Source organism: Epargyreus clarus, unplaced genomic scaffold, assembly GCF_041222505.1.
Source record: "Epargyreus clarus isolate Ecla_fem2 unplaced genomic scaffold, WU_Ecla_fem_2.2 ptg000011l, whole genome shotgun sequence".
NCBI lineage: Eukaryota > Metazoa > Arthropoda > Insecta > Lepidoptera > Hesperiidae > Epargyreus > Epargyreus clarus.
The window spans coordinates 8,231,583-8,256,462 of record NW_027332219.1 but is presented as its reverse complement, the minus strand read 5'-3'; the positions used below and the strand labels follow the sequence as shown (position 1 = coordinate 8,256,462).

Here is a 24,880-nt window from a genome sequence, read left to right as displayed (position 1 = left end):
TTCATATTTGTTCTCTTGGCTACAATCCATAATACATGACGTCGGCTACGTCTACACTACGTTTAATGTTTTAAGGCATTTTTATAACGTATCGTTTGTGGTCGAAATTCAGAAATAAAGCTAGAAACGTTCGTATTTAATTTGTTTTGTATGACTTTTCTGTTATATAATTTCTTTTGTATGACTTTTCTGTCGTGCAAGGTACTCTAAAATGTGGTAAAATTAATATGATTTCACTGGAGGGATATCTACTTCCACCACACCTATTTCTACTAAAATGGTTCTTGCAATTCTGTGGAAGAGTGTAGTTGCCAGCTGACTTACTATATGCGATTACCATACTCAGGTATGGTAAAGTATCTGTGGTCAGCTTTAAGTGGAACCCTTCTTCTATAGGAAGTTGATTACAGGTGTCGGGCGACAGTGGTAACTAACTATCAGGTCCAATCAATTTGAATGATCTGACATTATATTTCAAACAATCCACTAATCTGTCATTATGCTGACTGTGATACCTAAACCTTTCAATATACAAATACTTATTTCCAAACATTAAAACTCGTTCTATTACATCTCCTAACAAAACGTCATCACCTGCCCCACAATCAGCTAAATCTACAGTTTACTTTGCATGAAAAATAAGCTTGTAGGTTCGCGACCCGTAAACTTTTTACCCAAGTTACCCATTCGCAAGATTTTATATGACTTCTAAAGTAGTTCGCTTTACGACACCTGTGCATATTCTTTGTTTGTTCAAACCCTTTGGCTTTCTTAACCGTACGGTTATAAAGAAATATAAGTTTCGTAGCGCAATTTGTTTTGTTTTAAAACCTCAGCAGAGTCGTAAGTATTTCTTTACACCTATGTGTTTTATGTTTTGTAACAAATGCTGTGTTCTGGTTGAAAGAGTGTAGCAAGATATATTTAAACAAATAAAGCAGAGTCCTTAAGAGTAGGAATATATCTGTGTGTCCTTAGCCCAAAGACATTTGGGATTAATTACAAATATTTATGTTCGGCAGTAATCATTAACCATCACGTGGACTACATGTTCTTTTACTACCTTTTTCATAACACATGTCAGCTAATGTCTAAACTAACAGATAGATGTAAATAACAACACCTTTATTTAATAGTCAAAGTCATTGGTAATTAGTCGCCTAATTAATAATCATATCATGGACACATCATGTTCACCTTTCCTATTCACCTATTTTGTTCTCTTCACTAACTTTATTGTAATCAAAAACAGTTGTACTACAAAGTTGAATAATAAATCATTCCACAGAAATCATTAAACTTGAAATGAGATAAAACAAATCTTTTCAAGCTTATCAAGTTGTACAATGAATTTTATGTGGTCATACAAACAAAAACCGAATTCCTCCAAGTTTCAGTAGGTCCTTTATTTTTACTACAGTTTATCCTTTAGCTTTGATACTACTTCCAACTTGGAGAAATTCTTTGTATTTTCTTCTTTATCAACTTTGTTTCAACGCTTTTGATGTTTTAAGCTTCTTAACTCTGAGTGTTTTGTTAGGTTCTTCACCAATTTCATGTTCTTAAACAATGCGGGAAATAATTTCACTTAAATAAAAATCAATTTGGGATAATGAAACTTGGTCTTGAGAGTTTAAATTTCATTATCGCTATTAGATGTTATAGACGCTTCAGTTCAAGGGATAGGCCCCGTGTATATTAGATATTTAACGTGTCAAACATGATCAGACAAAAAATCTATCCACTGACAGAGCCCATATCTGCGTTGGTGTGTTACGGTAGACCTAAATAGGTTACAAATGTACATGAGAATTCTTCTAGTCTACGACGGCACGTGCCTGATACTCTCTATGACTGGAGATATAAACGAACAGTACGGCGTTCGAAGTTAAATACAGTTTAAGATAGTACGTGTATTTTTAAACAGTAAGTAAAACTATTTCATGACAGGCATAAGTCACAGTTACTTAATTTTAGTTGTCCTTTTTATGAAAAGGTACAAATAACTAAAATGCTTCAGACACATATACAACATAATGTTATTATAAATGATGCATCAGTAGTCATAGGTATTCAAATGACTGCTAACGCATCATTTATATTACCTTTCCTACCATAAATTCATTCCTCAATAAATATTTCCACCAAATCCACCTTATCATTTATTTTCTTATTTTGGGCAGTGTCCCTTTTCAACAGAAATATCCATAACATCTCAGATTTTGCTACATTATGTCAGATATCTTTCAAACGGTAAGGGATCAGGTCAATTGGGGGTAGCTACCCCGTCAGCGCGTTGCTACCGTTTATTACGAGGGGTCGGCCCCTGCCGTGTTATCAATAAGTTTCTGGCTTTACGTAAACGATCGGCTTGCTCGTTTTTCATATCATCTCCCCGATCTAAGTTAAATCAATCTTGACTGACTCTTTATAACCTTCGACGGAAAAAGGAGTGTTATGAATTTGAAGTGTATGTGACTGTGGCATCGTAGCTTCTAAAAGGATTAACGATTTTGATTTCTGTTGGAAATGGGACTTATCAAATGTTATTAGCTGAAGAAATGTAAGATTTTTTTTAATTTGTGGAAAATATCGAATGGCGATAGAACTAGTATGATTCGATCGGAGAAGTAGGTGAAGAAGTTCTTGCGGTTTGGTGGGAGAGAATATAGTATCATCTATAGATCATATAGAATTGCTTGTCGTTGACAATTTAAATCACTTTTAAATACTTATTCTTTTTATATTTTTGGAATATTCAGTCTTGCTTTGAGGTATGATATGTCATCTGATTTTTGCAATGTCTTTTGTAATAAAAGTCTGATAAATTAGTGCATAAAGATGTTAAATGTTGATGATAATGTAAGGATAGGAGTGTATTGTATTTTTTGTATCCCTTCTGAGCGTTTTAACATACAGTAGTGACCACATACCATCAGGTGGACTGCATGCTTGTTACATAAACCTCATAAAAAAACTCAAGATTTTGCGACCCGACCATATTATCTAAACATTCGCTTAAAGCGAGTCTTATCAATATTTTAGAAGGGTTTACGGAAAAACATAACTTTGGATGGTGAAAATTTTATACGATAGGGGTGCGAGGGAGTTAGAGGGAGACGGACATAGCATTGTTATTTCGTTTAAGGCGTTAAGTTAGTATGTCGTAAATTTTTGTCTTTGAGGGTCTAAGGTCTTTGTGGTATATCATGGATTTTATTTTGCTTTGCTGATGGTATTAACGTTTTGCCGCATTGCAGAAGTGTGTAACATAAAGTTAAGGATTTGGGACAATGGTCACCAGGATATGAAGCGTGTTCGATGCTCGGAGAGACATTTACGCCTTATGACACGCATGTCATACGGCTTAGAGGCTGTTCTTTCAAAAGGTTCCAGGTTCGAAGCTTAGTCTGACATGTAAATGAATTATTTTTAATTTCTGTTAGTTCTGAAGAATATGGTGTCATTATAAATGTTTATGACAAGTAGTTGCCTTATACTATTAGATGAATTGTAAGCTAGCTTGGTACTTCTATATAAAAATGTTATTTATAAAATACAAATAAACCAACTGCTTAAACATATAGCTTACGTCACTCGTACAATTTATAACATCATTTATTCAAGACAATTGCAGCACACAGTACATTTTTTATATAAAAATACAAACATGAAAAATAAAAAATAAAATAAAAACATGGAAAAAAAGACAGACTAAACACATACATAATAAATACGTTAACAAAACATTTAAATAAAATGGCTATAATTTCCTAGTGTAATTAAAACACTATGCGCTGCAACAATCGCGAAAGGGAACAAACTCAGCATTATGCCATGAGCGGTTAAAACACCTACCCACAGCTCTGATTCAACGACATCTCATATTTTAAAATCCGTCAAGCCGTTTGAACTGTACAGTGCCAAAGAATGAGACATACATACGCTCGACAACATTACCCTCCTCAGGCGCAAAAAGTTCTCGAACATATTTCTTAAGCGAATTAATACGGTAAAGTTCTACAACATTCTCAAGTAAGTCGTGGTGTTAAGTTTGTTAAGTTTTGTTGCCGATGTTGAGTTTTAAGAGTGTTAAGATTAAACAAGTGCATTGTTCGGCTTTTGGCACGAGTTCCAAATAAATATTACAGTATGTTTTTGTAAGATTCAACGTCCTTTTATTCAGTTTTGGTACGTCTGTTGAGTTGTTTTAGGCGATTGTATTTCCCAAGGGAATTATGGCCTATGTTTTTACTCTTTTTGAAAAGGAGGTTTTGTTTGTATATAGGGTTTGTTTTGATAAGATTTAGGTAGGAAACGAGCATGTGGTCCACTATGATAAATCACTACCATAATCATCATCATCAACCCATTACTGTCCAACTGCTGGGCACGGGTCTCCTCTCAGAATGAGAAGGATTAGGCCATATTCCACCGCGCTGGACAAGTGAGTATTGGTCGACTTCACATACCTTTGAGATTTTTTTTTATAAATCACTCAGGTATGCAGGTTTCCTCACGATGATTTCCTTCACCGTTTAGCAAGTGATAACTAATTTCTAATACGCACATAATTTCGAAAAATCAGAGGTGCGTGCATGGGATTTGAACCTCGGACCCCTCGATCGAGAGGTCGAGTTTCTTAACCATTAGGCTATCACTGCTGCTAAAGAACTAAATGATCACTGCTCCACATGAACACTTGTAACCAACTTCATATAGAACAGATTCTACCTGAAGTCAATCACAGATGCGTTGCTATTCCTGAGGACTAACATGGTTGCCTCATATGTCAGCAAACATCCATATCCTTCGACCTAAATGCAAGAACTGCTTCTCGCTAGAAATAGATGTGGCGGTGGTATGGTCCACGCCAAACTCCGCTGAACCAAAGTCCGCTGAAGTTGTTGCGAGCAGTTGTCATACAATTTGCTATGGCGCGATTCATTTCTATATTCAGAGCGGGCTATCAGTTTTACGCGGACTAAACCTCCCCGGTTGAACCATACTAATTATTCCTTTCAATTTAATAACATTGTTCTACTAAGAACGATACAAGTTTTTACTAATGTTGAAATATTAGACCGATCTATCGTAGTTTCATCCAAACCAATGGAATGAGCCCATAAATATATTTTCAGCAATTACTTACAAGACATACATAAAACGTAAGATACCTCATAGCCCTTCCCGCTTACTCAGGACCCAAACTGAAGGGTCCCAGTAAAATATCGGTATTGCGTATTGGATACGGAACTGGCGAATTTGAATAAAATCCCCTCATAAAATAGTCGCCTTTCCTTTGTTGTAGGGTTGGGAAATGTCGATGGGATTTATCGATATTTTAGAACGATTGTCAAAAAAAACAAACGATACGTAAATTAACAGAACAAAGAAAAAAAATTGGTAGATTGTTTTGTTCTAAAAATATTAAAACGGCGTGAAATAATCAAGTGATTAATACGAGAGCATTAATTTTATGAAAAAAAAGTCATATTATGTACACTTGTACACTGTATTTGCCTCCTTCGAGGTAAAGTAAGAACCATCTAGATGATCGACATAAAGATAAAGATCGGTTAAGCCGTTTAGGAGAATTACGAACAAACATACGCCGGAATTTTATACATAAATAAAATGTTATTAACATACAATCCAGAAAGACAAAGTTAAACATATAACACGAAGTTAAACATTTTACTATCAAATATTTGTAATAAGTTCTTATACATTTTCATGAATAATAACTTTATATCAAAATACTCGGTATTTGTGCAGTGAAAGATAAAATTCCATTGTAATTTTGTGCTGAAAATATCTTTTATGATTGTCGAGTTGATAATTTAAATTTTAATTATAAAGTATTTTCTCTGACATAATTCTACGATGCGGTATTTAAAGAAATGCATTTACGTACAAAATATCAACATTTTTACAAAATATCTATAGGATTAGCCCTTACTTTATTACAAACTTTAATATGTGTAACTATTAAAAATGTTTTTCAAAAACAAAAATCAATTGCACAGTTTTGGACATAGGATTTTTTAAAATAATATAGGAGTATCAGACGCGCATGCAGTGTACCAGATGGTAAGTGGCTACTGCCACCCATACACATCTGTAATTAACCCCAAATAGGATTAGATATTCCTGACCTGAGGTCGGCCACAGGTGCGCCGCTACTCCTGAGGACTAAGCTGCAACGCCTCGGAAAAGTATGTCTCCCTTACCACACCACACCAAACTAGAGGACAGCGGCGCTAAACACTTCTGTTATTAGGCACGAACCACAAAGGGTTCTACCACGTTCAAATAGGATAGCTGTCACTTAATTGTCACTGTCAATAATTCAAATACAATATAATAAAATAATATAATAAAAGAAGCGATAACCCTTACAATTTAAACATTTACTACCGATACTAAACAACATAGGTACTACAGAACATCGATAGAAAACCTAAACTATCCCAACACTACACAAAACCTATCACGGGCGTTAGGGGCCGATCTGACCCGGCAGATCCATCTCGGGTTAACTCCTGCACATAAACCTTGAGGGTTACACGTTTTACTTACGAGATTTCGGTTTAACTAGTTTACTCGGGAAGAAAAGAAAAGAAAAGGAAAGAAAAAGTGATTTTGATTAAATTAAAAACTGCTTTTTTATCTGTCATTATCTGTCATAAAAAAAGAAAACGTTTTCAAAAATCCAATTCGCCTATGGCCTAATCCTTCTCATTCTGAGAGGAGACCCGTGCCCAGCAAAGGGGCAGTAATGGGTTGATGAAGATCTGCCATTATCACAACGTAATCTAAAGAAACCCTCTGTGGTTCGACTCCAGCGGCACCACCGCCATACCTATTTCTATCTAATAACAGCAGTGTTAAACGCTGCTGTGATCTGGTTTGAAGAGTGTGGTAAGGGAGACATACTTTTCCGAGGCGTTTCAGCTTAGTCCACAGGGGTAGCGGCGCATCTGTAACCGACCTCAGGTAGGACTATGTTATCTGGGGTTGATTACAGATGTCCATTAGACGGCAGTATCACTTACCATCAAGTGGTATTTCCTTTGGTTACTTCAGTATTATAAAAGTAAGATACTCAATAATACTTCTACGGCGGTGGTCCATACTTAATTAACAAATTAATTAAACTCCGTCAATCCAATAAACTTTGATTAATAATTAAACATAGTAAATCTCTAAAGCAATAAATAGTTAAACGTAATTAAGTTAATAATATTACTTAAAATTCTCCGTAAAGATACTATAACTAAGTTTATTTTCTTATGAAAAGGCTCTAAGGTTGTATTATGAAAGAGAAACTACTAAAAATGATTTAACAGATACAATGAAGATATGATAAAAGATACAATGTAAATTTTTAAACGGAGGTGAAAAACTAATGGGTTTGTTCTACCACAAAACAAATTTTAGCGCCATCTATCGGATTCAAAGTATTTATTTCAAATCTATACCGTAAGGTTGGTTGGTTGAATTCATAAAATTTCATTAAAATCGTTTCAGCCGTTTCGGAGGTTATTGTGACACGTGATTTATAAATATTATGGTGCTATCTATCCGGAAACATACAAAATGTTGTAGGAATATACTCTTCAACTCTCTTGCTGTCGTTTTTTTGTGACGGCAGTAAAATGTACATAATCTTATATATAAAATTCTCGTATCACAATGTTAGTTACCGCACTCCTCCGAAACGGCTTTACCGATTTTCAACAAATTTTATATGCATATTTAGTAGGCCTGAGAATCGGCTACTATCTATTTTTCATACCCCTAAGTGATAAGGGTTTTCACCCTTAACATTTTTTTATTTATATGGCAACACAACGTTTGCCGGGTAAGCTAGTAATTTATAAATATTTCTTTGTCCCTTGCCGCACCGATTTTAAATACGAATGTTAAGGCCTTTATCTTGTGAATAAAAAAAAACTTATTTTAAGATCTTTATTACTTCTCTTTAAGAAATAAAAAAGTCATAACTTATTTTTTACTAATAAAACTAATAATCGCTTGAAGTTTATCCAATACACGTGAGACGCATTGAAAATACGAACATTATTCTTTATTATGAAAAGATCGTAAAAGAAAAACATATTATTGGCATAAAGATAACTTCTTGGTTATAGTTACTGCCGTTAACTTTTAACGGCTCGAAACAATATACCTACATTGTAAGTTTTAGTAAGATTGATTTTCTGTGTAAAACACTTATACATTATTTATTTACCTATAAGATAAAGTAAATAAAAAAATAAATATGATTTTGTATTCAATTCTGATCCACGAAGTGACGAAGGTATTACATGTTATATTTAAAAGCAAATCATGTTATTCAACATACACTATTATTAACAGTTATCAATAGAACCTTTATTTCAATGTACATATTTATGGAAATTCTTCTGAATTTCCTTTAAATTGAGGTGTACATGGTATATGAACGTATTATATAACAATTTAACCCAATCTTCCCTATCATTATACCATATTTACCCCAATGTGGAGTACTACCCTCCGCTTGTAATACAAATGTGACATTGCAACCGATCGACTCCAGTCAGTCTTACTTCAGTCGCGGCGAGGGACGGACGTGTCGCAAACGCATGAATTACGCATAGATTTTTTTCCTTAGCTTAAAATCCCTGAGGTCGAATCACAAAACACAACAACTATAAAAAAAAAACCAAAGCACTTACATATAACAGTGAGAGACGCGTTCGCCCTGATGACCTTGTGCATCTGAGCTGGTCCAACTTGGCACTGGTACTCCGCATCGTCTTCTAGAGTCACGTTGGCTATCCGAAGGTTGTAGACGCCGTGGCGACGGTCCCCAAACATCGTGTAGCGGGGGTACCCGGGGATCACTGAGGAGAAACCTGGGGAAAATAAGATGAGATGAAAAGAAGTCGGTGATATTTTTAATGCAGGTTGGCTTGGCTTGATTTGTTTGATACAATTTGGTACACAAACTAAATCAAACTATCTAGCCACACGTTTAAATTTTTGAGTATTTGGAGTGTTTTGGAAAGTGTGTGTATGTGGCATAAGCTTCTTTACCTAACCGAATGGAGGGTATTGTTTGTCGAACACATGCTTGTTTGTATGTCTTATTCTTTGGTACGCCGTGCAGACCAAACGGCTTGACAGATTTTAACATGTAAAATTTTGGTCAATTCACCTAAATTGTGGATTTGCTATAGGCTATATTTTTAAGCAGTCGGGTTTTTATTTTGTGATGCAAATTTATTTTTAAAGAGAAGGTATAAGTAGTGTAATAGTTACTGTTGTAAATTATAATATGAATTCTTCGTTCGTATTTTTCCTTATACAGTTCACACTTAATAAATAAACTGTAAATTTTCTCTGTTAGTCTTAAAACATAAATTTTCATATTTTTGAGTATATTCCGTACTCATATTATTTAACGAATAAAAAACCTATATGACAAAAAAATTAATACACCACACAATGACATCATTCCATCTTTGCTACCATATCGACACTTGAACTAAAATGAATCTTTTTACCAAAAAACGCTGTTTTATAGCCTGCAGTTTATTACAGTGAGTATCGCCTGATCGAGTGTTATTTAATTACCCTCGTGCAATAATTAGCGATTTCATGCGCACACCGTGAGCAATTACACGCTGCTTTGAACGAGTAATGGATAAAAATAGCGGTGTTGAGTGGGGAATATATTACTTTCTACATAACGTAACGCGTTGTTGAAGTAAAATATTGGTTTTTTATAGGTATACTTTATGGTTTGACTTCGGTGACACTTGCCTATTTCTGCCCTATAGAAGTGCGCTGCTGTGTTCTGGTCTGAGGGATGTAGTAAGGGACACACTTGATCGAGGCGTTCGAACTTAGGGCTACTTTATATTTTGGGTTTTTAAGGTACCTTTCAGGGTTCGATTTTGGTGACGTTTCTTTTTTTTGTTTGTATAAAGTACCAAGTGAGTAATAGGTTATTTATATTAATTATAATCTAGCCTAATTTAAGACTAATGAGTAATTTTACGCTAACTTAAACTGCTAAATAATCATATAATGAAGGTGGCGTCCTCTGACACTGCACTACATTGCTTTAACACATAAGGGAGTAGACACATTGTTCTTGTGTTCTATAATGTTCACTGATCACTATTTCACTAACACTACACTGTGTCGTGGCACAAGCTCAAAGGGTTTAGTCCGTTTGAGTCTTCTCACTAGGTCCGTTGTATCAAGCTAAAAATAAATTCTAATTTGTTTCCCAAACGCCAAAAGAAAACTTCAAAAATATTGAAAAATATACCCCGTTACGAAAAGGTAAATTCCCCTTAAAAATTAAACTCATTAAGCCGTGAGGTAAAAGATCCAATTAGCGACCACTTTTCTAATTGGCAAAATGTTAAACTCAATAATGAAGACAATAATCTGAAAAGCAATCCAGTCGATCAGGTAATTGGATTAAGATTAATAAATTTATATTTGGGATTTTCAATTAAGATATTGGTTGGATTTGCTTGCAGGTGAGAAAAGGGACTGAAATGGGTGTCTTGACCTTAAGGATCTGGTTTTCTATTTCTACGGCATTTTTTTTTAATTCTAGTAAGAAGCTAGCCTAGTGTGCTATTGGTGGTAAGTTTGTGACCATCCGTAGATCTTAAATAGGATTTGAATCTTACGTTAAGCCTTGTGTACAAGCATTGCAATGTTTAACGACTCAGTTGGGAGGTCACTTTCATCTTACTTTTGAAGGTGGTAGAACCCTTTGTGGTTCGACTCCAGCGGCACCACCGCCACTCCTATTTTTACCCAATAACAGCAGAACTTTTCCGAGGCGTTCCAGCTTAGTCCTCAGGGGTTGCGGCGCATCTGTGGCCGACCTCAGGTAGGAATACCTAATCCTATCTGGGATTGATTACAGATGCCCATGGGCGGCAGTAGCCACTTACCATCAGGTGGACTGCATGCTCTTCTGTTACTCCTATTTTATTATTAAAAAAAAAAACTGCCTAACAATAGCAAAGTTAGCGCTGCTTTGTAATTTGAAGGACATGGAAAGGGACATACTTGTCCCAGGCGTTCCAACTTAGTCCTCAGGGGTAGCAATACATCTGCACCTAGGGTAGGAATCTCATATTATCTAAGGTTGGTTACAGATGTCCATGGGAGGCACTATCTTACCATTAGATGATCATGCTCTCCACCTTACATTATTAAAAAAACTCAGTCCACAATCAACATCAATCAGGCCATAATCAACATCCCCGGGGAGAGAGGTTATCTTTTCGACGCGGCCTGTGGCCTAATCTCATTCTGAGAGGACAGTGGGCCAATGGGTTGATGATAATATTATTATGTCCCATTCCCAACTACAACTCTCCCATATATTTTTTTTATAATATAAGAGTAGCAGACGAGCATGCAGTCCACCTGATGGTAAGTGGCTACTGCTGCCCATAGACATCTGTAATCAACCCCAGATAGGATTATATATTCCTACCTGTGGTCGGCCACAGATGCGCCGCTACCCTTGAGGACTAAGCTGGAACGCCTCGGAAAAGTCTGTCTCCCTTACCACACCCTTCAAACCGGAACACAGCAGCGCCTAACACTGCTGTTATTAGGTAGAAATAGGTGTGGCGGTGGTGCCACTGGAGTCGAACCACAAAGGGTTCTACCACCTTCAAACTAAAGTATACTTCATGTTATTCCAATACAAATTAATATAGTGTAAGCCTATATGCGTACTTTTAAAAACCATTTGCTTCATATTAATTATGTATTCGTATTTTAATAACTAGCTAAACCGGCCTTGCTTCGCTGTGGTTCAGTTGCTATTCCCGTGGGAACATAGACTTAAAAACTACATAAAAACATGCTTACATAGATATGCATTGCAGTATAAAAAATACAGGTAACTTCACTGATAACTTTTCGAGTTTTGAAGGTACATACAATGCATTTTGAAGGTAGAAGGTAGAAGTATCTTTTTGTTAGTAAAATAAATGTATTAAACGCTGTATTCTGATTCGAAGGTGTGGAAAGGTAGATACGCTTATACGAGGTATCCTAATTTTAGTCTACAAAGGTAATAATGCATATTTGACCGACCTCAGGTAAGATAACTGTCCTATTACAGATGTCTGGCAGTGGCTACCTTCTTTCTGATGTAAGGAATGGAAGTGGTAGAACCCTCTATCATTCGACTACGGAAGACACCACCGCCACACCTATTACTACCTAATAACAGTGTTCAGGGCTACTCTGTCCCAATTTTAAGAGTGTGGTAAGGGATACTTATCGAACGTGTTACAACTTAGTCCCCTAAGGTAGCAACGAAGCTATGACCAACCTCAAATAAATATCTACAGATGTCAATACAGCGACTTACATGTATTATAAAGAGTATTAGCGCTGCTGTGTTCTGGTTTGAAGGGTGTGGTAAGGGAGACATACTTTTCTGAGGCGTTCCAGCTTAGTCCTCAGGGATTGCGGCGTATCTTTAATCGACCTCAGGTAGGCATATCTAATCCTATCTGGGGTTGATAACAGATGTCCATGGGCACCAGTCACTTATCATTAGGTGGATTGCATGCTCGTCTGCTACTCCTATATTATATAAAAAAACTACAGGCTTTTTAAAAATCTCATATGATATTTCATATGAAATTTCATATGATATTTCTACATACTACTATACTATGTAACTTTACAGATCTCAGGTCTTGTAAAATGTCTCACACATCACTGAATACTTACGGATACGGAATTTAGGGGGTGAATTCAGAAGGCTTTGTCGCTCAACTCGAGCCCCGAAGCAAAGGGTTGAAAGGAATTTTTATATAGATTTTTAGCATATTTACCATTCTTTATTTAGGGCGGTGATTTATAAATAGGGGTTGTGTAAGGTCTTTGCACTGTGGTTAATATTTATCACGTGGTGTAACTCTTCGTAATAGAAACCAGTGATATTCCAGAAGTTTGAATTTTGGTCATTCTATTTTGGGGTCCGAGGTTTAATTTCCTCTTGATTATTAGCATTAATTATGGATACATAAAGACAAGTGAACAAATGCACACTTAGATGAAAAAAAAAACAATATTAATCATTTATTTATTGCCCGACCCGGGATCGGACTTCGAACCTCTGTATCTAACCGATGCGACGACTTTTTCATGTGGATTATTAAAAATATAATTAAGTAGATAAATAAATTGTTTAAGAGTCTAATAAGCATAGTGCCTATAAGTACTAAGCGAGTCCCAGATACGATTCCCCGATACAGTTAGAAATTCATATTTAAATTTGGTACACCAGTTAGAAGTGTTTTGTTAAAACTAAACGTTAGCGGTTTTCAATATTGACGCTTTTAAATATTTATCTGTTTGCAAACGAAAACAGTTAAATGGCGTGTTAAAAACATTTATTTATTCTGTTTCAAATATTTATGACGTTTATTCTTTAGTTGAAACCAACAAGTTTTTTTATACTATAGGAGTAGCAGACGAGCATGCAGTCCACCTGATGGTAAGGCTACTGCCGCTCATGGACATCTGTAATCAACCCCAGATAAGATTAGATATTCCTACCTGAGGTCGACCACAGATGCGCCGCTACACTAGGATTCCCCGTGTCGTGGCAGCCATGGACACACACATAGACATATACACAAACACCCAGACCCAGAAACAGAAATCTAAATTCATAAATTTAGATTTCTGTTTTGCCGGGGATCGAACCCGAGACCCTCAGCGCGTCAAACTGTCTATTCCTTGTGTAGTCTTTACTTTTACTATACCCTTCAAACCAGCACAAAGCAGCGATACTTAATTATAAAAATTAGAGCTAGAATATAATAAATTCAAATCAATACAAGTCTTATGCACAACATAACCATTCAACACACTTGATTGCTGAATTGATTCTACTATTTGTCATGCATAAAACCATCCATTGAAAATCAGGCCACTGTCAGTATATTTGTCATGAATTGTCAGCGTTTGAATGCAAATAGTCACTTTTGTCAAATACATATGTATGTAGATATAGTTTGAAAACGTTTCAGCGCTATTTTGATTTTATTCAGCGTTAGGTCAATTTAATTGTGCATTCGCGTTTTTGTCGGCATAGATAGTTACAAGCTTTTTTGTGTATTCGTGTAAGCCAGGGGTCTGCAAAATTTTTGGTCCGGTAGATTACTACATTTTTCGGTTTTGGATTGCACTTTTTGCCTCCTTTTTGCGATTTTGACTTTGGAAAACCTTCAATAGTTATTATAGTACGGTGACATGAGAAAGAGTGCCATTGTGCTTTAGGAGATACAAGGGGTGATGCCAGATTTATATCGCATATAAACCCCCTTTGTGAACTTCTTAGGATTTATAATCTGATAAATGAGATATATTATAAAAGATCATTCATAAAATGTCTATAACTTTTATAAAAACTTCATAACTTGTCAATTGTTAATAAAAGATAATTCACCATATGTAAATAAAAGATAATTATCCAAATGTTAATAAAAGTTAACGACTTGGCGAGCAAGTAATTTATTATATAATCATTAATAAAATATAAGTCACCAATTGTTAATAAAGATAACTCATTAAGTGTTAATAAAAGATACACCAAGTGTTATTAAAAGGTAAGTCATAAAATGTTAATAAAAGATAACTCAAGTGTTAATAAAAGATAACTCACCAAGTGCAAATCCGTCCTTAGCCCATTGCACCTGGCCCGCCAAGTTGGCGACGGCACACTCTAGCACCGCTTCAGAGCCTTCGTGGACTCGCAGGCTCCGGGGTACCACCCTGAAGTACTGCTGCTGGAAGCCTGATGTGCAGGTTATAACTGGAAAAGAAAAAAAACATACTTAAATAAACATTCTTAGCACATTGGTTGCAACTTGTCTCACGATTGAAGTAGACAACTGTCGTCGTCTTCAAGCGATTGCTGTCCCACTGCTGGGAACAGGTCTCGGACTGTGTGCCTTATATTTTTGACAAGAGATCTTTATCTTTTTGAAACATATAAAATAAAATCTTAAACTATTTTGAAGAATGTCGTTTCTATGAGAATGTTATTTCTTCACTTTAGACTGTTATTTCTTTTGTTTAGACTAATATTTATTCTCCTCAGAAACTTATGGCCTAAAGAAATTTATCTTCCTCCTAAGATAACCCCTTTTAAAACAGTATCTACCTATTTTGAAGAATGTCATTTTTAGGAAGCTCATTTCTTCACTTCTTATTCCCCTAAAACTTCTTCACTTTATAAACTCAGACTAACTAAAAATCTTCAGCAAACTGTTGCTCAAACGTCATCCTAAGATCTTAGGGTCTGGCACTTCATAAGGTCGTGGAACCCTTAGACCTTTGTCTCATGTTCGGAGGCTAATATGATAGCAGAGAGATACTTGTGAGGCGTCGCGCCAAACTCTCGAAAGGTGAATGATCCCGTGGTTTTGGTGCAAATTTTTGATGATGAGAGGTAGCGGGTTTGAATCGCCGGTTGGTAATTAATCCGCTTCGTTTATAAGTAACATTAAAAAAGGAGGTTTTCAATTTAAATGCATTGTTATATTTGTTATAAACAATTATAAAAGTAATGTAGTTTATCTAGAAGTTTGGAAATAATGTAGAAATAATGAAAAATACTTTAATAAAGTATTTTTAACAAATACAGATAATTGTTTCCAGGAATTTAAGTATGCCTTTTAAATACGAAGCATAATATTAATAGCTGCACATATTATTTAAATTAAATTAAATTCAGTTCATCAAATTTATAAATATAGATAGACTCTGGATAAAAATATAGAAACATAAATATACAAGAATTTTTATTATGAGTATAAGTTTACGAAACATAATATAAAAATTGTAAGCATTACTATTAGTATATGAAGCGCAATATTAATCAGAATAAAAAGCATTTCAAAGTAATATATAATCACGCAAAATCGCAAAATCGCTGAAACGAAATCGCGCTTATAACCGCTACCTCTCATGCCTCACACCACAGCATAAAGCGTAGTTTACACTGTCAGACATAAGGCTCACAAGTGCGCTTAAATTAACCATATGTTTGTTGTTTCAATTGTCACTTCGAGACATACTTCAGCGCCCGGCGTCTCTCGTACTTTTGTTACACGTTTTAAGTTAGTTATTACGAGTTTAAGTCGTGTGACGTCTTTGTATACGTCTACGACTTTTCTACTGTTATTAGATTTTTATTTTTCGTGTCTACAATGTTCTTTCTGTGTGCGAGAGGCATGTAACGCCGCCATTTTGGATTTAACTTTTTTTAGTCATTTTGTTTAAAATTGACATTAACCAGATATTAAGCGTGTAGCTACCGCTCATGGGCATCTGTAATTAATCCGGGATAAGTTTATTGTCGTATCTGTATATGATAAGTATATTTTTTCTTGTTGTGGTTGAAATGCTTCAGAAATATATCTCCCTCACTACCCTTCGAGCCATAACACAGCAGCGCTTATCACTGCTTTTATCCGACAGAAATATAATATGTGACGGAATCGAACCACAAAGGGTTTTAACTTCTAAAATAATATTGTATCAATAATTATTATAATTCAAAATGACGACATTATTATTCGTCTCTCACTCGTATTCTATAAGATTTAAGCGAGAAACATATAAAAACTTTGGTTTACCTACATTCCATAATTCAAGTTATACATATATAACTACAATATACGTAAGGGTTGACATAAACTGTCAAATCCCGTTCCGATTCCGGGATCACCGGGATCACAGTCAGCGACTAACGATTTAAACGGTCAAAAGTTAAGCGTAATCGGATTTCGTGTATTCAAGTTAATTGTTTAACTGTCGTTCGTTTTTAGTCGTCTTTTTTACACTTTTTCCATTGAGTGAAGAGGTTTTTGAATGGGATTTTAAATGACTTGTGAATTTGCGTCCATGGCTGATTATCTCTTGTTTGATGTATCGTCGTCAACCCTTTACTATCCCACAGCTGGGCACGGGTCTCCTCTCAAAGTGTGGGATTTAGACCATAGTCTACACACCCTTGAATTTTTTTCGAACGCTTAGGAGTACAGGTTTTCTCACGGTGTTTTCATTCACCGTTTTTCTAATACGCAGAAACTTTAAAAAATTAGAGGCGCGCGCCTGTGGTTTGAACCTTGGTCCCCCAAATGAGAGGCAGAGATTTCTAACTACTAGGCTGACACAATAAACATAGTATTAAACGAGTTCTAATCTAACGTAATTACCAACCATTATATAATAACCAACCAAATATCTCTTAGTCGATATGCGTATATATAGTCGGCTTTAAAAATAAAATATTTCTCTGTCTGTTTGTATATTCAGACTGTTATTACGAATTGAAAAAAATAACTCAGACTCAACACATGTATAAAGTAACTACTATAAAAAATAAACATAAATAATGTTATCATAGAAATCTTATCAAATACACTAAAACGAAATTAAATACACAAAAAAATGATGGAAAATGTAACAATAGGCACACAGAAATCCTATGCTGACCGATAATAAATTACAGTATATTTTTTCACACGAACAAATCATTTCCAACAATATTCCGAACAAATTATAAAAACCACACGAAACAGGAAACGACATAATCTACACTGGCCGCTAATAAATTCTAATAACTTCTATTTAAACCACAACTGAGCGTTCTAAATTCAAAAGCAATAAGCGGTATCCCGGGCCTCGTATCGGTTCATACTATAACGTATCTCCGGGATCTGACATACGATTCACAACCCTATGTTCTTACTACTGAGTTCAGGTTTAAGTAAGAGAGTCAGTGGCCATTAAAATATTTCCTTTGCACTTGTATGATTGTCAAGTTCTCAGCAATAATGAGATGAGTGTTGTGTGTATGTGTGTGTATTTGTGTATGTGTGAGTGGCGGCAAAGTAAAGTAGAAAGTTCATTAAAGATTTTTTGTAAGATAGAAATAGCAAACGACCATGCAGTCCACCTTATGATATGCCTAAAATATTTCAGGAACAATAGATGGAGCATTGACCAAGTTGAATTTGGAAATCTTTTTGAATCTCATAGGCCTCTTTATAAAGATTTCACATAATAGTTTAGAAAAAAAAATAGCTTCTATATTAAGATTTAATATTATTAGATTTAATAAATGATCTTATTTTGCCATTTGCCCAAGGTTCGTATCCCAGTCATACACAATCCTTACTAATAATATAAATCCGAAAGTAACTTTGTCTGTCTGTCTGTCTGTTTGTCTCTTCTTCACGTCTAAACCACTGAACCGATTTTTATGAAATTTTGTAAAAAGATAGTCTGAGACCCGAGAAAGGACATATGATAGTTTTTATCGCAGAAATCCCACGGGAACTAGGGATGGCGATCTAAGATCGATTAATCGGAGAATCGATCTTTTGTACCAAAAAATCGATATTTTACTAATATGATTGGATTGAAATTTTCGACAGTTTTCGCCAGATGGCGACACTGTCATTCCAATGAAGGTACGAATTTTCAGGTTTATAAATGTTAGTATGTCATATTATTTTCTTTTAAACGCGGGCGAAGCCGCGGGCAAAAACTAGTATTGAATAAAACCCATCCCCAGCAGTGGGAGAGTAACAAATATGCCTTAGATCCTAAAATAAACCTTAGAACGAAAAATACATAACTTTATGCTTAGTTTTTAACGTAAACTTCAATTTTGTTATCTATACTAATATTATAAAGAGGAAAACTTTGTTTGTTTGTAATGAATAGGCTCAAAAACTACTGGACCGATTTTAAAAATTCTTTCACCAATCAAAAGCTACATCATTCACGAGTAACATAGGCTATATTTTATATGAAATATATTTGATAAATAGATTTTGAGGCGGTACATAGTTTGCCGGGTCAGCTAGTTACATATATAGTTAGCTTTTGAACAGTTATGCCTACTAGGCCTACTGTTCCCATAATATGAACCGCTATGACGCAGTCATTACAGGTTTGTCGTAGGTGTCTCAGATTAAAAATGATAGACACAGCCTTGAGGAACATTCCATTGTTACAACTGGTTTGTGAATGAGCGTCATGTTTTGTGAATTTTTATGTTTAATAATGATTACGAATTATCGAATCGAATAACAAGAAGGGTAAGAATCCTTTATTATTTTTATTTCGGAGGTACGTCTCACACAACTATGTTAATTTATAATAGCAGTGTAAAGGGCTGCTACATTGCAGCTTAAGGGCTTATACTCATACTTACTTACTCAGACTTTTCCGAGGCGTTCCAGCTTAGTCCTCAGGGGTAGCGCATCAGTTGCCGACCTCAGATAGGAATATCTAATCCTATCTGGGGTTGATTACAGATGTCCATGGGCGGCAGTAGCCACTTACGATCGGGTGGATTGCATGCTCGTCTGCTACTCCTATATTATAAAAAAAAAAAAATTACACTTATACCGAGGAGCTCTCCTCGTCCTCAGAGGTAGTGATAGGTAGTAGTAGCATTTGGGCCGATTCTAGATAAAACATCAATACTATTTGGCGTTAACTACTATGTCATTGTATGAGTATTTACTAATAAGACGTCAGATCTTATACACTGTAATCTGTTCATGCCTCATCTATGTTATTTTGGTCCGAGGTGCGTTCTTTAACTTGAGATTCCTACTAAGATAGACCAGTTTTTGTACACATATCAATGTATCGCTGATATGTTATAATGAGGTTGTATAAATAGCAATAAATACCCACTTATAAACTATAAAACATACAATAAAAAATGTTCACAAGTATGTATTTTTAATATAATTTGTATTTAATTAACGTGAGATATATTTGTTGTAAATCGGGTTTACATAACTCTTTTTTCAATGTTTTATTTAATTTATTAGATAGCTTAATTATTGCCCTTAAATTGAAACTATTAGTTTAAATATCAAATCTAATTTTTTTTTTATTCAAAATAGGTTCTTTGCATAGCACTTTTTGAATGTCAATACAACTACCACCACTTCACAAGGTGTTTCTTTATGGAGAAGAAGCGGCGAAAGAAACTCCATAACACACATCTTTAAAAAAAAGATTTTTACGATGTAACCTTAACCTAATGGTACATGTGGAGCTGGAACTTCAGACCACACCGTTTTTAATATACGGCGAGGCGTTCCAGCCTATATATAGAAATATATAGGCTGGAACGCCTCGGAAAAGTATGTCTTCCTTACCACACCCTGCAAACCAGAACACAACAGCGTTTAACTGCTGTTATGAGGCAGAAATAGGTGTGGCGGTGGTGCCGCCCGAGTCGAACCACAAAGGGTTCTACCACCTTCAAAATAACTAACACAAGTATCGATAACTTACACAATTCTCGAATTTTACGAAATATCCTAAATCCCTATAAAAATAAGCCATGAAATTCTCCACGATGAAATCATAAATTTAATAATCACTCGGCTTATAAGTCTGCGAAGTTTTCGATATCTCCGACGTAAAAAAACGAATTAATCCACAACAAAAGTCAGGGGTAGGTCGTAAAGTTCAAGATTGGCTGGAGTTTAACGGGTTCTGTAGATATTTTTGATATACATATATTTTGGAGACATGTTTCATTATTTGATTGAGATTTTGTTATCCATGCCGTCACAAGAAAACGACAGAATACTGAATCACGGTCTCCTCTCAGAATGAGAAGGATTAGGTCATAGTCCACCGCGCTGGCCATGTACGTATTGGTAAACTTCACATACCTTTGATAACTTTTTTGTTTATTTTTTAAGATATCTCAGGTATGCAGGTTTTCCTAATTAATTTGTAAGTGGAGTAAAAATAGTGAATTATGAATCTACTCTTACAAAATTCAGTTGGTCCATTCCCGAGGAACCCTAAAACAAACACCGAAGGAAGTTGAACACTCCCTATTCCCGTTTTCCGGGAGCCCTCCCACCCGGTATTTAGTTGGAAGTTTTTTAAGTCAATTACGCTGACATAGCTATTGATTGGCGATCGGGTGGGCGTGTCTGGGATGACTAGTGGGTTCCGTACTATTTATGAGGAGTCATTTCTGTTTTAACGGAAAAAGAGGAGGGTATATGTTTGTCCTCTTTTGTTTTTCACCTAACCGCTGTTGACAAGTTTCGAGAATATATATGTAGGTATGTGTGTGTATGTATATATGTGTGTGTATATGTTTGCACGTATGTCTCATTCTTTGGCACGCCCTGTGGCAGAATGGCTTGACGGATTTTTCTTATACATAAAATTCTCGTGTCACAATGTTAGTTACCATACTCCTTCGAAACGGCTTTACCGGTTTTCACCAAATTTTATATGCATATTCAGTAGGTCTGAGAATCGGCAACTATTTATTTTTCATACCCCTAAGTGATAAGGGTTGTTCACCCTTAACATTTTTTTATTTATGTGGCAACACAACTTTTGCCGGGTCAGCTACTAACATACAAAATATCGTTGGATACATCTAAATTGTGAATTTGAGAAGCTATTTTTAAGTAGGTACTTTGTTTTTCGTTTTTAAATTAATTCTCTAGTTTAGTTCTGCTCCTAAAATAATGAGTTTATTAAAATCTATTGCAAAATATCTTTTTGATCTAAAATCTGTCAAATCTATTAAAGGCTTTTAGCGACAAACAAACTTATTTCATATTTCTGCTTTATTTGGTATTTATTTCTTGTTTGAGACTTATTTCTGAATATTCTTCTACACCAAGTACAATATTTCGTACGAAACCCTAAGAATTCTTAATAATAAATAAGATTTTCAACAAACTTTTCTAACTTCTCATACTTAGACAGTTCAAGGACTGAAGCAAAACCATTATTGATTACTTGCTAATAGATAATTTTGGAAAATGGCTGAAATAAAATATTAAATGTCGTTTTCCTGTGGGATTAAGTAAATCTAGGATATGGTGATTTAAAAGGTGGTACCACCGTCACACTTATTTTTAGCGTGAAGGATTTCTTGTTTTATGGTGGAAGGGTGTGTATGCTGGCTGACATATGCATAAAATTTGGAAATATTTAATACTTTATGATATTTTCAGTATCTCACACTGAAAGTTCAGATTCCAATCCTAGTTAGGCACCATTGATTTTATGAAATTATTATGTCACCGTCGTTAACCCATTACTGTCCCACTGCTGGGCACGGGAGTCCTCTCAGAGTGAGAGGATTTTAAGCCATAGTCCACCGCGCTGGCCAAGTAAGAATTAGTAGACTTCACACACGTTTCAAACTTTTTAAAAAAAAATTCAAGTGTGGTGTTTCCTCAAGGTTTTTCACAATTATAGCAAGAGATAATTAATTTCTAATACGCACATTACTTTGAATGGTTCGCCAAGTACGATTCGAACTCACACATGGAGGCTTCCGTACCACAATATGTTCTTTATTTTTTACTTATTTATAGTCATTTTATTAATTTCAACAATATTTAATTATATCAGACAGCAATAGATGGCGTTGAGGCGATGATCAATGATACGTAAACAACGTATAATAAAATTAAAATAACTATAGTCAAATATATCTTATTGTATTTATTATAATACCAGTTATAGTACTAAACGGATTGTGAAAATTTCAACCGTTTCCCTAGTATGGTTTAACATTTAGATCGAAAAATATCGGTTTATTGTATGGAGACCCCCTTTAATATTCAACTTTATTTTATTTTTAGTATTTGTTGTTATAGCGGCCACCGTTATGCATCCTTTGTAAACATTTTATGTGTCTATCTATTACGGTTCCGGAGATATAGCCCTGTGACAGACGGACAGACAGCGAAGTATTAGTAATAGGGTTCCGTTTTTACCCTTTGGGTACGGAACCCTAAAATTAGAGACCTGGATTCGAACCTGGAACCTTAGATCGAGGCCAAGATTCAAACGACTAGACAAGCCTACCCCATCAATCAATGCCATCTATCTCATTTGCAGTAAAAAGTAATGGAGTGTGTCTTAACAATAATGATGGTATCCCGGAAACCGGAATCCGGGATTACGGGATCCTTCGGGAAGAGTGATGACACTAGAAACTAATTCGCGTCCTAACTAGCTCAGTTGGAAGCAAACAGTGATGGATAGGTGGCGTTACTGGGCGTTCTCGATTGATACTCGATTGTAACTCGAATGCGTCATACAAGAGTTATTAATAATTAATATATCTACAGGTTAAAAATTAAAAATTGGCAACCATGGCCTGGATTGCTTATGAAACATCGAAAATTTACAAATTTTGTCAGGTTCTCTTTTTTTTTAATTTCAAATTTTTGTTGACAAAACATTAGACAACAGAATAGATTCATTAGTGAAAATAATTGGGATAAGGCGCATTAATTGTAACATAATTACAATTTATTGGAAATCCAAATGAAGCATTCTTTGCTAGACATAAAAAATCTCAGCAAAATAGTAGGTTATATCGTCCACTAAATAACTACTGCGTGATTCAGATTTCAGTTAGTTATATTTCAGTATCAACTTCACAGTTTCTATCGACAAACATCATATATGACCAGAAATCATGTGAATAAGATCATTAAAACAAAATTTTCGCACGACACAAGAGTGAGTTTGAGTGAGTTGTGAGGTTACTGTCACAAGCGTTATCCATTATTTTGGCAAATATTAATATTAATCATGTGAATAAAATCGTTAAAATAAAATTTTTGTCCGACAAAGAAGTGAGTTCGAGTGATTTGTGAGTTACCATAGTAGTAGCGACAATCCGAAATGTCATGTCACTTCTAATTGATCGCCATATTATTCTTTATCAATAAGCCCGGCTGTTACGGTAAATCTTCACAAATATTACTTATATTACTCATATTACGAGGCAATTAATCTTTATCTTTCTTTCTTTTATCTTTTATTATTACATATCTTAATAGATAAACACGTGTAACTATATTCGTGTTCACTTCTCTCCGAAATGCTTTATGATTCCAATGAAGTTATGTTAATGTGTATGCTTGGTTCGTTTTACGGATCCCTAAAAAAAAATAACATATTTTATTATAATATGGGAGTAGTAGACGAGCATGCAGTCCACCTGATGGCAAGTGGCTACTGCCGCCTATGGACATCTGTAATGTACCACAGATAAGATCAGATATTCCTACCTGAGGTCTGCGTTAAAAGGCAGAAATAGGTGTGGTGGTGGTGCCGCCGGAGAACCACAATGGGTTCTACCACCTTCAAAAGATTGGATATTTTTTTTAATAAAAGACGTGTAAAATTCACCAATAAAATTATTTGTCAGTTTGATGGACTATAAAGCTCTAAACGGTTCTCAATCTGAAAGGAGATCCGTGCCCAGCAATGGGACAATAACTGATTGATGATGTCAGATGCGCCACCCTTCAGGACTGAGCTGGAATGCCTCGGAAAAGTATGTTTCCCTTACCACACCCTACAAAATACAACAACACTGCTGTTATTAGGTAGAAATACAAAATGGTGAAGAGATGAGAAAAGTGTAGGTTAAAGGAATGCTTTAATCTTCTTTATTTAGTTAGAGAATTGAACCCAAGACCATCTGGCAGACTATTTACGTCAAAACATGACACATGTTTTCAAAAACGATAAAAAGAGTGTGTAAGAGAGTAGCATATGCTGCGCTAAAAACAAAAGAAACACGCCATTTTGACTTTTTATTATATGACGCCGGAAGGTAATGTTTTCGATGTTTTTATGTATTGTCTCAAATGGCTTGATTTTTTATTTTTAGTATTTATCGTTATAACAAACATGGAAATAAATGCACTGAGAATATTTGAACCGTCTGACTAATAGGGTCGAGTACATTAAGCGAAAAATGCCA

General features: G+C 35.2%; 1 protein-coding gene across 1 annotated transcript in view; it reads right to left on the bottom strand.

Annotated features, from left to right (window-relative positions):
- sns (sticks and stones) overlaps positions 1–24,880 on the bottom strand; it is a 340,736-nt gene that overhangs the window by 279,280 nt on the left and 36,576 nt on the right. The window contains exons 3-4 of the mRNA XM_073077924.1: positions 14,726–14,875; positions 8,727–8,906 (exon numbers count right to left, since the gene is read on the bottom strand). Of these exons, the coding sequence (XP_072934025.1) occupies positions 8,727–8,906; positions 14,726–14,875 (330 nt within the window). The remainder of the gene's footprint in view (positions 1–8,726; positions 8,907–14,725; positions 14,876–24,880) is intronic.